This window comes from Paramisgurnus dabryanus, chromosome 1, assembly GCF_030506205.2.
Source record: "Paramisgurnus dabryanus chromosome 1, PD_genome_1.1, whole genome shotgun sequence".
NCBI lineage: Eukaryota > Metazoa > Chordata > Actinopteri > Cypriniformes > Cobitidae > Paramisgurnus > Paramisgurnus dabryanus.
The window spans coordinates 23337923-23354846 of NC_133337.1; the positions used below are offsets into that span (position 1 = coordinate 23337923).

Below are 16924 nucleotides of genomic sequence, written 5' to 3' on the forward strand. Positions count from 1 at the left end.
CCAGTATAAGATGCGGAGTTGGTTTAAGCTGGTCTAGCTGTGTTTTGGTAATTTTTTAAGATGGTCGGGACTTACCTGTTCAGGTTGGAAGATCAGCTCACCCAGCTTTGCCAGGTTTGGAGAACCATCTTAAAGCAGCTTTTGCTGGTCTTATCTGTATTTTTCAGTAGGTATGCTTGTATATTGGCAAATAAACCATGACAACATAATTGAACTTTCATTTATTTATTGCCAGCTTGACAATTTACAAAATGAAATAAAGTGTGGTGTGGGTTTTGAGATGTGATGTAAAAGCCAAACAAACAATTCATTTATATCAATGTTTTATTACAGCACGGCCCAGAAGCTTCAGTAAAGTCATCACACACACACACAATAAACAAAACAACACAAACATCATCTGACTTTAACGCTCATTCACCACCTGAGACGCTGCATGAGTTGGGTTGGGGGATTTATATACACAACCCTAAAATAATAAATGTGTAACATTCACATGGCATAACGCTCAATTCATTTACATTCTGAATCACAGCATTCCTGTACTGGAAACATCTCAAAGCACTTGTGGCACAAACAATAACAGTCCATATTAAAACTAGCACTCATATATTCTCTTTAAGATGATTACTATGTACACAATAAACAGACATTTTCTTTCTTAACTTCTTTGTGAACTATAGAGAATACATGTGCACTTTATTTTAAACATTCATCATGTGATCGAACTTACAGCAAGTTGTCCAGTGAGGACGAATGTGAGACAGTTTGTTTCTGAACAATATAACAACGACAAACAACTGAAAATAAAATAAAACACAAAGCAGAGTCACTCATTGGCCTCCGAGGTCAGCGCTTCAATCCAGCAGATAAACCTTTACGACTGCCCTGATAAAATCTAATATGGATTCGCTTCATACTCAGACACGGGTCATAAAATAATTTAGATTGATAAGATTTGTCTGCTTTTACAGCTAAATCTAATTTATAAAAATATATTTTAAAAAGTGCCACATCGGCACAAAATCCAGCCACAAACATCAGACAGAGCAGCGAGTCGTCCTGAAACCTTCAGCGCTTCGCTCATCGCCATCAATCTGTGGCTTTGATATAAAATAATTATGAACACAACTAGAGTTCATAGTGACTGGCACATCTAAACACGTCTTACTGTAATGTACTAAAATATTATCATCCAAATATAATAAAGTGTTGCTAACCGCTATTTGATCTGTGATTTATTAAAGACTTCTAAAGGCCAATAAACATTTGGCAACCAATATCAGGACTAAGGGCAGCAAGTTCCCTGTGGTGCTGATCTGAGGTCAGTAATGAAGTTTCTCTATAGGCTGCAGTATGAAGAGCACGTGAGGGGTTAACTGTTTCTGGTTAAGCACAGTTTATCAGTCAGATGAGCTTAAGGATGGTGGAGAGTAACGATCTGGCGTCTGCAGTCGTCGTTCATTAAATTTCTTGAACGTAATTGGCTGGATAAAGTCCAACGGTTCCATCCATCAGACGTCCTTTACACCAACCCTGCTCGTCCTCTAAACCGATCTTAGTGAACTCTTCTCCTGGGAACGAAATAAAACCGTCTCAATATGAAAAAACAACAACATTAGTTAACCAACAGATTTCTCTCAAGTCACTGTAAGGGTGATTATTTAACTGCAAATATATTTGGTGTTCAAAGTCATGATCATGTTGAGGTTTTTATGAAATGTTTATATGTGAATGAGTTAATATGGGAAGTGTTTCATTCTCATGTTTAGAAATAAAGTTATAAAGAAAAGTAAAGTTTCACACCTGCTTTAAAACTGAGCTCATCCTGCTCCTGTCCCTCATATTCATACAGGGCGCGGACGAGCACGGACACTTCGGGAGAGGAGGGCTCATCCTCGTCTTCAAACGGGTTCCCGTTGGTATTGGAGCCGGCAAAAGGATTCCCCGTTTCCTCATCCGACACATCAGGAGTTTTCTCTACAGTGCTGACGCTGGAGGAGAGAAAATAAGAGAGATGAAATGAATGAAGTTTACAAAACCCTGCCAGAATCCTCACAATGTCCATCACAGAAACAATTCACTCAAAATTAACCCATATTTATAAAAGATTTTATTATGTAATTTAACTCTAAATAAGTTTGGCTTATACACACATTATTATTATAGGATAATTTTGTTTTCTGGGTGAATTATTCCTGAAGAGAGGTCACAAAATTGTGCATGTGTATGTATAACACAACTCAATTTACACATTATGTTCCTGTATTAATGTCTGTTTGTCAAAGATGCTATCAATTCTTTGGTTTCCCAGCATGCTTTGCACATTAAAGTTTTTCCTTACACAGATGTAGAGCTAAAGATTTGTCACACAATAAACTTTTCAACAGGATGATGTGTGTAAATGTTGTGTTTAACATTTTGATGATCTCTCTCATGTTTTGAATTTAAACATCATGTGGATTCTGTAAGAGTTGAGACAGAATATAAACCTCTGAATGATAACTTTCAACCCAATAAAGATCAATGCAGGACAGGAGAAAGACAGAGGAACACAAACACCTGAAACAGCTCTGGATAAACAATCACACGAGTACAGCGGTCAGATTATAATATATGAGGAAGTGTGAGTCTGTTAACCCAGAGCTGTGTGAGGAGCAGCAGGAAAAACACTGAATGCAGTTCATGACATCACCACCAGATGGCCAAAACATCATAAAATAAGAGCACGCTTCAATACATCTGCTGTGTTCAGAGTAGCATACTGCACAGGGCACTTAGTTTTTATGTAGTATGCATGGGACGCACCGATGATGCAATGCATTTGACAAAACATGCAATATAACAGAGCAAACATCGTATCCCACAATGCTGTGCTGGACCTCTGACTGGATAAACATAATCTGAAATCTTGTTCAGGCTTGTTATGTCTATGCTACAGGAATGTGGGATACTCCTGTTTGAAATCCTATTATTGAATATTACTGCAGTACGCTGCTTCTGAACACAGACACAAACATGCAGACAGACAAACCAGACGTCTGCACATTTATCCTGATTATAAATGTGACGGACTGTGTAAACTTGCAGCATTGCTCTGTTCAATGTGTAATATATCTGAGACACACAGGAAGAGAGAGAGAGAGAGAGAGAGAGAGAGATGTGTATGAGCGCTCATCAGCCATGCAGAACAAAAAAACAGCAACCTGAAGACCGAAGGGAGTCGAAAGAGAAACGAGTGTGAGAGAAACAGATAAAGAGACAGATAAAGAGAAAGAGAGAGTAATAAAAACAGGTGCTTTGGGCTTCACCAACGTTTTGGCAATAACTTCCTCTTTTTTGGCATTGACCGGGCTGCTCTTGGGCTGATGAACTGCTGGTTCTTCATCCTCATCTTCATCATCGTCGAACGGGTTTAAACACTGTGGCTCTGTGCTACTGGGCACAGTCAAACTAATAACATAGAGACAGCGTTGCATCACACACACACTTCAGACCAGATCAGACCAGACCGGACCGGACCGGACACTCAAGCGTGATCAGACTTGACATGCCTCAAGACCAGCATCATTTACATAAACAAACCTGTCCTCAAACTCAACAAACCACAGACTTCAGAAGAAAACACAAGAGTTTTCATGCTCTGATATTCATACACACACACACACACACACACACACACACACACACACACACACACACACACACACACACACACACACACATATAATGTAGACACATATATATATATATTCACAGAGAAACGGGTCGGAGCGTGTGGTACGGGTTGAGTCTGTATCTTTTCAGCTCTTTTAGTTTAGGTGTGAGTATAAACAAACGACACATTTGTGTTCAGTGCTCCAGAGGAAATAAAACAGACTCAAATCACAAACACGTTAAGCTCTCGTCTATTAAGCGTCTGTTATTTGTTATGAAATGAACAGCATTTGTTTATAAAAGAGGGCATGGTTGTCATTAAAGAAGCTACAATGTTTACACGACTGGACAACCAGAACTGAGTTCCCTTTAAACTTTATATTTAAAAGTTAAACTTTAGGTGTTTAGATATAAACCAGGTTTGGGCAGAAATCTTAATGTCAGATTTTGGCTTCCTTTCTTAAGCGTGATTCGATTAATTTTTGCCACAACTCAAAGGTGCTTCAAGAATTTAATGAATTATAATTTAACTAAATTCAAAATTAAATTAAATTTGAAATAACATATCAATTTATTAAAATTTTAACAAATAACTTGAGCCCGATTATGGTTAACCTCTAAGATCAGTTCTCTGATGGGAATTCGTTGACGTGAAACAAAATTTTTACCTAATCCGCTTTGTAATATTTCACAGAAAAATAAATCCGAAATGTATTTAAATAATTACAACAATCGGGCATTTTAAGACAAACACTGCTGTTCATTGTATTACTGCAAAATCTGGGCATTTCTATTGAAGATATTAAACAAGATTTGCTTTCACACGACGCCTGTTATTAATCATATTAATTTACTTAATGTTTGAGTAAAAAAATAAATAAATAAATAAATAAATAATATATATATATATATATATATATATATATATATATATATATATATATATATATATATATATATATATATATATATATATATATATATATATATATATATATATATATATATATATATATATATATATATATATACACAGTTTTATTAGATTATAGTATATTTATAAGGACAACTACATTTGCAATAATACTACATTTTCTATTGTATGTGTATCTATTATAATAATGATTTTTCTTCATGTTTTTAGTTGTCTTAAGTGCTACACAAATAAACTTGACTGCTGACAGACTGTAATAACTGAAGACACGGCTCATATTATCATTTACCTGCTGCTGGTTTTAGAGACTTGGTCACTGGTTTGATTGATTCCCGTCAGTGTGACTCCATCCACGGGTTTCCTCTTAGTTTCTCGTCGACTGAGAGTTCGATTTATATCTATGGACCATTCCTACAACACACACAACTTTAGTCAAATAAATAATTGTCTCTTTGGTAAAACAGATGAATATTAGACAGACTGATTCATGACTCGATCACTTTCAATTCATCAAACCTACACAAAATTAACAGGCAGTATTTTCAATGAATGCTCAAATCATTACTATGATGACAGGTACAGATATGGGTCGATTAACTGGGTTATCTAAACAAACTACATCAGATGAATAAATGAACGTGTGACTATCATCGATATCAGACCAGATCAATAAAATCAGCATGTGTGTGTACCTCAAACTGAGGCCAGTTCATACTCATGCCGGGTCCGTGGTTCGAGCTGAACCATTTGAGGTCGTCCTGTACGCTGGCGCCCTGGATGGTGTCTTCTAGCGTGTGATAAATAGTCTTGTATCTGATGGGACAGAGCAGATGTGAATTTTTAACCGGCATCACTACTGTACATGTCAAACGCTAATGCTAATTCTGACACCTCCATGAAGGAGGTTTGTGTTTGTGTTTCACTGTCACACTACTAGACATCAACATCATTTATCTGTGTGTTCTCACTTGTGATTGTTGGAGAGATCGAGGTGTTGTTTGACACTGAGCAGCAGATCTTTAACGAATGAAAGTCTCTTGTCTTCAAACTGCTGCCACTGTTCAAACACCTGCTCCATGTTCTCCATGTACTGAGGAGTCATCTTATCCAGCTCCTCCAGAGACTTCTCGTAACGCTCCTTAGACTGAAACACAATAACACACGCTTCATATACTGTGAGCACTCATCTCCATTCACATCACAGATTAAACATGATGATGACATCACAAGCATCAGCACCAGATGACCCAAACACCCATATTTATCTATCAAAGTATATTTTAATGTGACCTAACCCTAACTGAAGAGCAACAGTGGGGAAATATGCTAGTTCACAAATAAATAGCCAATGATAACAATGTTTATTTAAATACAGAAGCCTTAAAGGTACAGTAGCAGTAATAATCATGTGAAACATACACAAGAAGTGTGCAATACTTAAGTCACACGTGATTTGTCACAGCATGCACACACACGCACACACACACGCACACACACACGCACACACACACACGCACACACACACACACACACACACACACACACACACACACACACACACCTTGTGAACTTCCTGTTGGCACTTCTCCACTTTCTCTTGCAGTTTCCTCTGGGCCTCGGGGTTGTTGTTTTCGAGTTTACTTGAATTCTCCCGGCTGGTGGCTGTTTTCTCCTCTTTGCAGGCGTTGTGATACGCTTTCTTAAATCCATCCATCTACCGACACAAGCATATAATACACTTACAAAGTCTACATTATTTCTGTGCACACTTTTATTTGGCAAAGATGTGCACCACAGTGGTAAAGTATGCCTTAATGTACAGATGGAGAGAGCTGTTGTTCTTATCTCAGTGCCCACTGAATTTAGATAACAACACCACAAATGACCCTCAACGTGTCATAAAGCCATAAACTCCCATCATCTTTAAGACAAACACAAACATTATGATGGTAATTCACACTTCATCATCTACCTTGAGAGAGCAGGTGACACCACACAGTAAATCGAGAGGTATTTGAAAAGGTATTTATGTGCTTAAAAACATTACACCTGATTGTCCTTTTGTCCTCTCACAACATTTCTTTCCAATACAGTTCTCTGAATTATAACACAGATATAATATTGTGCAAATAAGCAAAGTTAGCACTAGCTGCTAAATATGAACACAATTCAAATGTAATAAACAAGCATATATTCTTTGTGCGGCATGTTTTTGATTTGGTGCGCTTAAGTTTGTACCTCTTTGAGCTTTTTGGCCCAGGGTTTCTGGGCTTTGCGAAAACCATCTTCTGCCTCCTTGGTCTCCTTGAAGCCCCCTATCATCTGCTTGTGGTAGGCATCTTTCTGCCAGTTCTTTACTTTCTCAAAGTCCTCAGCCATCAGAGCAGTTTTGACTTCTAGATGCAGGTCGCTGACTTTCTCTGCCTCGGTCATGAGAGCGCACCATGCTCGCTCCACCGTCCCGTACTGAGGCCCTACAGGAGCCAACGCAAGGAAAAGAATCAACATCACATGATTAAATCAACTAAAAGATCTTCAGCTTACAAACAGTCCAGTTACAGGTGGTGAAAATGGCCAGCCAATTATAGTCAACCATCACTTTGAACACAGGAAACCCCCACGGTTCTGTCTTGAGCCCTCCAGTGTTTTCAGAGTTTGGTCTTACATGACTTCTACTCTGTAGACTTTCTCAATGAAACAGTTACGGATGGCCTGATCTCAGTTGTGAGGTATCACAGTGACTAAAAATACTAGCTACATGAACAAATGCTACTAATTTACACTAACTAACCCTAACTAAGTTTTTAAACTTTTGATTTCCATTTCAGCAGAACATCTGATACATTTAGATAGTGATAGTTGTCCATGGGCCACCAAATGAAACTTTTTCAGGGAAATTTATCAGATATTTGAAGTTATAATAGCATTGCCATAGCCTGCAAGACAACTGTTTGCTATCCAAAGTTCAGCTTTTCAAACAGAGAAAAGTCAACACCTATGTTTCATAACATTCAGTGACTAATAAGGTCTGATGATGCTATGATGGGACAACACAATAATCATATTTACTAGAAACGAACAATGACTAACTACAAAATCTGGATTTAAGAATGTTACAAAACTCAACAAGATAACAACGCAATAACAGAGAGCATTCCTGGGATATCTGGACCAAAAGTGGGCTGTGCATTGTAAGACCTTTTCAAAGCCTTTCCTGAACACCGGTGTCAATGTGAACTCAAATCACAAAGTCTGGCTGAATGAGTCGTGTTTTTGGCCATGTAAAATAATCTACATATGTGACACACCCATGAGTTCTGTAAGCAACTACTAAGTAAACTTGTAAACAACCTGTATTCAACCCTCAGTGAGTATCAATGCAGCTGCACTGAGATACCAAACCGATCTCAGGTTTCATTTCCTCATCATCTCGTTCCTCTCCATGAAAACTCAATCCTGTTTCTAGTGGTATGTGTTAAAAAAGTGTCCCTTCTCTGTGGTTGGACCTCTTCACTGGAGTGTGTTTAACAGGAAGTGAGGTCACGCTTCATGGCTTAACAGCAACTGTGCGTGGTAACTTGACCACCATGCAGTTGATTAAAGTAAGGTAATCAACATAGAGATAACTACATGAACAAATGCTAAAGTTCCTCTAACGGATGCTGTTAATAGAAATGTCAAGATGACTCAGTTATTGCGGAAAACTTCACAAAGTCAGCAGTGCTTTTTATCCATTTATACCACAGGGCTGTTGAATGCTTTATTCTGATTGGTTGAGAAATTTTTTGATAAACGCACACCTGACCTGACAAATATTTAAGGAATAATTGACGATAGACTGTTGAATTATTTGAAAATAATGCACACCTAAGGTGATAATGTGGCATGACGCAAAGCAGAGTTACACTGCAGATGTGCATTATTATCAAATTATTCAAAGGAAGAGAGTCAATAAGTTAGTTTTGGTAAACCATTCTCTGCAAGCATGTGAAAAAATATCATTGAAATTTGTCTCCCCTTGTGATGTCAGAAGGGGATCTTATTATAATAATACCACCCCTTAATCTGCACTATCCAACAACAGCACTGCCATTTAGTGCAGAGATCAGCTCATTTGCATTTTAACAGACACACCCAAAAGCAGCACATTTTTGCTCACACCTACAATTTTAACATGTTATAATAAATAATCTATTATATTTTGAGCTAAAACTTTACATACATACTTTGGGGACGGACACCAAAGATTTATTTGACATCTTAAAATTGTCTTGTGAAATGTCCCATTTAAAATCAAGAGAAGATCGAATAAAGCCGTTGAGGGTTGTTTTCCAAATCAAAACACAATATTTGCATAACTGAATGAGCTCAATAAATACAGACAAACTTGAGTCCAGTGATAAGTTAAGTCAGGTTTAACCTTTCTCAACGAGTTGCCTCCAGCGTTTGGCCCACTCCGTCAGCTGTTGAGCGTAAGCCTTCTCAATGCGTGCTCGCTCGTGAATGCAGTTCATCAGGTCATTGCAGAGCCTGTTCCCATCTTCCACACGCTTCACCGCACGCTTGTAGTTCCCCACCTGGGACGAGACATCACGGCACGATTAAAAAACATCAGAGTTTACGCAGAAATTCAGACACGGGTGTGAAGTCACATACCTCCCAGAAGCTGTCACTGGACACATCGGTCATTGAGTCGTTGAAGTCCGACATAGCTGAAAGAAAACAATATTGGGATTAGTTTTTACCTTAAGCTGGTAAACAAACTGGTCACAAGACTCCAGTCCAGAAAAGCTACTGACCAGTGTAGGTCAAACCCTAACCAAACACAAACTGAAGTAACTAAGCAAGTTTTTAAGCGTTATTTGAGAAAATAAGTCTGGATCAGGGCGGATCGATCTAAGATGATTCAGAGATGTGAATCGATATACAAACTCATTTGCATTTAAAGCATCAAGAAATCTGACAGAAATTACACAAACAGGACGTCAGAGTGTATCATGGAAATCTAAAAATATTAAAACAAGCTGAAGTAGATCACTGCTGAGACAGCGTGAGCTCGTGCTTTAACTCATGTGTGGAACATTCAAGGGAAATGATGAAAATTCCTCTCATTCTTCCACAAGAGTTTGACCTCTACAACCTCTATAAGCTGATTTATTACCAAAATACACTGCTTAACCTCCCCACCCTAACATACGTGCACGCTCACACACACACACACATACCTCTGAGGTGCAACAAAAAGAAAGCTGATAGTTTCCATGATTTAACCTCTCAAACAATATTACATAAACTAAATCAGATAGGTGAAAGAGGAAGAGTGAAACATTGAGAAGATTTTCACACTCTTAAAGGAACAGATCACCCACAAATGACATCACTTCCTCATTGTCGTGGTTGTTTGAAACCCATATCTCCTGTGAAACAATATTTACATGACTCTTACCCACAAAGAAAGCTTATAGTGATTAACTGTCAAACTATGTGGGTCCCCCAGTCACTTTTGTCACTTTTTCATTGGATAGTATCCCATGGGTGGGGTCAGCTTACTTTTCTGGGTTTTTCCACTGGGTACTGTACATCCCTGCATAATTCCCATGCTGGTTTAGCTGGTGTTCACTAGCACCAAAACACAACATATGCTGGTCTTGCTGGTATGCTGGTTTTGCCATTGCAGAATACCCCACGGTTTGGTTTGGGTCAGATCAGGTCGGGTCAGTTCACCTCACTTTTGCTTGGTTAGCTTTTTCATCAAGTTTAGTAACACTTCAGAGTGGGAGGGATTATAGACGTGTCATTATATTTGCACTGCCTACTTCTGTGACATCATGTGTGAGCGTCGTTGCACAAAATTCAAATTAAGCACCACAAATACATGTTGGCACATTGCGTTTATCACTATCTCTGTCTCACATGACAGTTTCTGTACAAAACCTGTCGTGCCCCATCAGTTGACGCGCTCCGCTGAGCCTCATTGAAGTTGCATTTAAGCACACAAACTGCAAGTCTGGAAAAAAATTTTATGGTGTTCCTGATTCTCAACCTGTGGATGCTTTTCATCACTTAAAGGGAGTTTGGGAACTTACAGTAAAGCACAGATGACAACAGGTTTACTGGAGACAGCGCAAGCTAGCACTGAGGTAAAGCTTATCTTTTACATTATAGACGGGTTGCACGGCGACGTCACTAACTGGTTGCGCGCGCAACCGAGGGGCAGAAAGAAGAGACACGTGCATTGTGTTGTATGCTAGTAGCGGTGTCTGTAAGTCAAAATGCCAAGGAATTTTTGCGTGGAAAATAGTACCAACAGAGTCAGTGCTGGGTGCCTGATGTTAACATACCAGTAGATGCGACTATTACGTTACTAGCATTATAATTATAAAATTATAATTCATACATGTATCACAGTAACACTGCAAAAATAAAGACAGAAAAACAGATACAACTAAAATCAAGTCTTATTTATGTACAAACATTAAAGAACGCTTCAATAATTAAGGTTGTTGCAGTAGCAGATCAGCTCACCAATCGGTCTTTCTGCCCTTTGGTTGCGCGCGCACCCTGCAATGTTTGTAAACTTGCAACCCCTCTATAGCGATGACGCTGGTAGTGACGATTCTCTCAGACCAATCAGCGATCAGCATTTGCATCATGTTTTGGTATCAGCTCAGCTCGCTTGGAACCCCGATAGAGGTGATACTAGAAATAGCATCGGGTACTTCGTACTGCACCCGGTGTAAAAGCCCACAAAAGTAAGCTGACCTGACCCAAACCAAACTGTGGGGTACTTTGCAATGGAAAGCGGCATTAGTAACACTTCAGTTGAGGTTTCAATCGAGCTGAGCTGATATTAAAACGTGAGGTGAAAACACTGAAGATCAATGATTGGCCTGAGAGAATCCTTTCTACCAGCATCATCGCTATAATGCAAGATTAGGGTTACCTTCGTGCTTGCGCTGTCTCAAGAAAACCTGTTGTCAACTGTGCTTTGTTGTAAGTTCCCAAACTCTCTTTAAGTGATGAAAAACATCCACAGGTTGAGAATCAGGAACATCATACCAGTGTTTTCCTCGCAGTTTGTGGCGGCACATCCACAACACGCACGTTAGCATGTATGCACAGCGTTTTTGCAACTTAGCGGAGCGCATCGACTGATGCCACTGGTGTTTGTACTGTCATGTGATACAGAGGTAGTGATAAACACGATGTGCAAACATCTATTTGTGGTGCTCAATTTTTATTTTGTGGCGGACTGAAAAATAAATGAATGTATGTATGGGAAACACTGCATTACAACGACGCTCGCTTCCACGCAGCGCAAATATAAGAACTCGCCTAAAATCCCTCCCACTCTGAAGTAATATTAAACTCAATGGAAAAGCTAACCAAGTCAAAGTAAGGTGAGCTAATTCGACCTGACCTGTGGGTTCTATGCAATGGAAAAGCGCCATTTCACAGTGGGCAGATTCTGCCGAAAATATGTTTCATACAATAAACCCATAGAGACCGACATGAGTCAATGATGATGGAAGAATTATTTCGGGACCTCAACATTTGTCAGCTTTGCCTAACATGGAAACACACACAGACACACACACAGACACATACAGATGCACACACAGACAGACGCACACACACAAATGTCTTAAAGTGTCTTGAAGTGTTGTTGAGCAGCTGTCAGTGAGCTTTATTACAGTCAAACAGATCTTAATGTTTTACCACAGTCTTATGTAAATATTTTCCATTATTACTCATTCACATTTTTTGGGAAGTATTCACGTCACTATCTCAACTCTTATCAGTGCTCTGATGTAAGGTCACTACACAAATATGTGTTGAGATTATTATTATTATATTATTAAAGAGCAGTGGAGGATATGTGTCAGACTTCATCCAGCACTGGTGTACTGAAAGTGATGTGACGTCAAAGATGTATTTACAACTACAGCATTGTCTGGTTTGTTTAGGTTTCACACACACACATTGTGTTCCTGAAGAGCTCAGTGGTAAAGTTTAGCGAAAGCAGTGCAAAAGGTCATGGGTTTGAACCCAGGGATCACACATAAAAATAATAATGGATAGCTTGTAAAGTCGCTTTGGATAAAAGTATCTGCCAAATACATAAATGTAAATGTTTTAGGCGAAAATGACTGGGAACTGACTCATATTTATGAGGCTCATTGACAGAAAGGTTAAAGAAGTGAATGTTCAAGCTGATACCTGTATGATATTTGGATGTTGTGATGTAAGCGCTCTGTTCTGTTGTCAAAGAGTTTAAGCCAATCACAAAACCCTGAAGGAGCGATGACTTCATTCTGTTTAGTTTGTGTCATGATGAGAGATAAACATCTATTATCTACATAATGAAACACTACCGGTCAAAAGATTACTGACACCTGACTAAAAATTCATCATGATCTTAAAAATGTTTGATCTAAAGGCTAAGCCTTACATTTTGTTATTTGTTTTGTAGACAAAATAATATTTTTTATAGAATTATCTATTCTACTAAAAATGTTCATTTGTACTGAATGATAAAGAAAACTATAATACTTTTATAATCATCATAATTTACCCAATTTTCAGTCAAGAGAAGACTGCAGTAAGAATGATAAAAGGTTTTGGTTTATTTTGGATGTTTTTAGTCATGACATCATTCCCATTAGTTAGATTTGTGTTATTAAATGAGTAAGTGACAGTAATCCTTTGACCAGTAGTGTTGTCTCAGATGCTGACAGAAAAGAGCTTCACTTCATCTGACAGCCTGGAGAAATAACCTCAGATGTTCCTGAATAAACCAAAGTCAGTCAATCTCATGTCCAAAGACCTTCATGACCGACACCAGCATGAAGAAACATCTGGATGAAGATCTGATACTGACCAAAACCAAAACCAATCAGTGACCTTGAGCTTTGTGGCCACAAAATACATCATGTGTGCTTTATAAACACCATACACTTTACAAACAGAGACATTTCCTAATATAACGACTGGACTCCACTCCATAATGACAAACAACACCACCATATGATTTAATATTTACAGTCAATTGATAGCTTCATGTGAGAAACACATCCAAAAACAAAGTTGATTTTCATTGATAACCAAATCAATGAGTTTGTTCAGTCTGATGACTCACATCATGTTAGCTAGATCAACCGCTTTAGACTTGAATGAATTGCTCATTTACAAATATTAAATCTGTTCCTACACTATTCTCTTCACTGTATGATATGCAACTGATATTATTTACTTGTCCTGTGTATTGCAGAGAGAGACAATGACAGGATTATCATTTTAGGTAAACCATCACTTTAACACAACCTGCAGCATCTCATACATGATAAAACTCATCATCATCATCATCATCATCTTCACTAAAGCTTCAACCATCAGAAATCTATCACATTAAATGACTGAGACTTCAAAAGAGTGACTTACAGTAATGATTATATTTAATAATGGCATATAATATTTTATATTTACTTATGTGATGTTTCTCAGGATCAAACACATGACCATTGTGCTGCTGATGCAATGCTTTACCAAATGAGCTTCTACATGAACACATTTAACAAACTAAACACAACAACACATAAAAAGAAAAGAGTATGATGCATTGATAATGTTGTTGGAAACACATCTGTTAACCAAGTAAAGGTGTGTCTCTGTTTACATTAGCTTTTAACCTAAAGGTGAAATGTGATCATTTGTTTAACAAAAAAAATCCTCTAATCCGCCATCAGTCTGTCAAATAGAGAAAGTCACGCCCCCAAACTCCCGTCGCTGTTGAAGTGTGGTTAGGATACTCAGCGCAACTTAACTATAAATATACAGTCGACTCTATAAGAAACAGAAATGTTTAGTTCATCAGCTGACAGGACAGGTCACACGGGTTCATACTGACGGTCACTCATCTCTAAACCCAATCACTGACAGGTGAATAAACTCATGATAACTAACTAGACTGAAACTCTGTGTGTATGTTTCTGCACTTCAACATGTTTTTAAGCGATGAGATCTCACACATCACTAAACTCTCATCGACACACACACACAACATTGACACATGAAGTATCCTAAAATAACAACACCCCTGCTGTGAGTCGCCACAGAGGTTTCTGTCATACAGGAAACCACCACAGACATGATGATCAATGACAAAGACATCTCACTACGATCACTCACTTATCATACATACTAAATATCTTTATAATAACCCTTCAGCATTATCTAGATACATATTGTAAACTAAATCTGATTAGTGAATATTGAGAAGATATTCTTTCATTGAATGAAACTCGATTGTGCTTCTCCATTGTTTCGTTTGTGAGGCGTTTCAATGATTTCAAAATCCTGCTTCAGTTCTTCTAACGCAACTGTGTGACTAAACATAACACAACTTCATCAAACAACACCATGACAACAACTACATCATTTTATATCCTAGAGGAGATGTGTGTTGTGTGGTCCTGTAGTTTAACTGGTGGGGTGCTGCACGAGCAACAAAAGGTGACAGGTTTGAGTCCCAGATAACAACACACTGATAAATGAACTGTAACTCCACATTCTGTCAAACGTTTTTAAGCTGTCGGCGCATGCGCAGCTTTTCTGAGCGCAGCTTTTCTGAGCTGTGTTTTGACCAAAAGCAAAGTAACTTAATAAGGTAAAACTCAATACAGTCATGAAAAGTGAAGAAGACCTGACGAGGTGAAGTTTGACAATAAACACTAAACATAGAAACCACCCCACCCTGCTGCTTAACACTCACACAGATCAGATCTGCTGTATTTATACACTTAAACACACTAATAATCATCACAGGTACTAGCGAGACCATACCGCGATTATTGATGAAGGCGTGCCGCTCACAAATCCAGTCAGAGTCGTTTTAACTGAAGCCTCTATGACTGACCCGTCCGGAAAACTAAGGTTAAATAAAACCTAGTGGTGTTTAAATGTTAAAGGACAGATCACGATCAGTGTTCAGTTACCGAGCAGCAGGACATCAGTGATAATCAGATTTAATGTGTGATCAGACGACTAACAGATGATCAGAAAAGTTTTCACAGAAATGAGAAAGACGCGTAAAGCCGCGGTTAATCACTGAATCGCCTCAGACACGGTATAAAATCCTTACCTGGGCGGGTTTTAGTCCAAATCTCTCGATCTTGCGTCGATGTTAGTTTGACTTTCTCCGATTTTCGGCGATATTCAACGACAAGCAACCAGAGGCGCGCCTCTCTGACGTCACTTCCGTCCGAGCCGTCATTCTGCCGTCACTACCGTTAGGACCATTAGAATAATTCCCCCTACTTGAGTAAAAATGTATTAATTGCTTTATGTCTATGTATGTTTTTTTCTTTCTTTCTTTTCTTTTCTTTTATTTAATTAATTTTTATAATTATTTTATTTTTATTATTGTAAATCCCTCATAACAGAATGTTTGTTCTTATTATTGTATAATACTATGTTTTCAAATGTCAATTGTTACTGGCATAATGTTAATAAAAAATAAAAAGGACCATTAGAATAACTCTTATTGTAGATAATAAAAAAAATTAAAATAACAAACTCTTATTGTAGATATTAGTGCTTGCAACAAAGTTTTTACTTACAAAGTAAAATAAATATTTTTCAAAAGACTTCATAATAATACATTTTATACAAAGATAAAAATGTATTGATTTTATACCTAAATGCATGATCTTTGTCAGAATGACACTGAACTTCTTCTTTATATGTTTTTGTCATGCAACTATATTCAGCAATTTTGGAAATATGTTGGTTTATTTATCAAACAATATCTTAAAAAGTTTTTTAGTTTTTTAAAAGGGGATTCAAAAGCGTGTTATATAATAAACCTTATTATTATTTTATTATAACAAAAGATAAAACAGCATTTAAAGATCATTTTATGTTCTCTTGGCAAGAAAGCCCTCAGAAAATGTACAATTTGCAAAGTTACCAATCTTTTCAATGTATTTAATTTCAATGTATTGATCTTTTATAATTTGTACAATGCCCTCTTCATGTTTTAATTGTATACTTTTGTTTTGTTTGTCTAAAGTCATGATATTTTTTATTATTTTTTTCTTCTGATGTTATTCTTTATTGTTATGTTCTGGTTGTAATGCTATAACTAAATGTTCAATAAAGCAACAAAAAAAAAAAAACGTTTTGTAGATGTACACAAAACCACTGGGCATAAATACAATTAAAACAATTAGTTTGTTTAATTAATAAGCTTATTTGAAAGTATGAAGTATTTTAGGGTATTTCCCCCTTCAAATACATTCTACATATATTATAAACAAAGACTAAAATTTAGAT

The 16924-nt window shown here is 37.5% G+C and overlaps 1 protein-coding gene across 2 annotated transcripts; it reads right to left on the reverse strand.

Annotated features, from left to right (window-relative positions):
• Positions 1–209: 209 nt before the first annotated feature.
• Positions 210–15857, reverse strand: pacsin2 (protein kinase C and casein kinase substrate in neurons 2). Of its 2 annotated transcripts, XM_065270959.2 has the most exons (11): positions 15732–15857; positions 9248–9303; positions 9012–9168; positions 6830–7065; positions 6153–6305; positions 5560–5735; positions 5284–5404; positions 4881–5002; positions 3316–3453; positions 1807–1994; positions 210–1574 (listed from the first exon to the last, which is right to left on the reverse strand). In XM_065270959.2, exons 2-11 carry the CDS (start codon positions 9299–9301, stop codon positions 1465–1467), a joined length of 1455 nt encoding a protein of 484 aa, XP_065127031.2. In that variant the 5' UTR covers positions 9302–9303; positions 15732–15857; the 3' UTR covers positions 210–1464. The 2 variants fall into 2 exon arrangements, with proteins under 2 accessions (XP_065127031.2, XP_065127032.2); XM_065270960.2 differs by lacking the exon at positions 3316–3453.
• Between the last annotated feature and the right edge of the window lie 1067 nt (positions 15858–16924).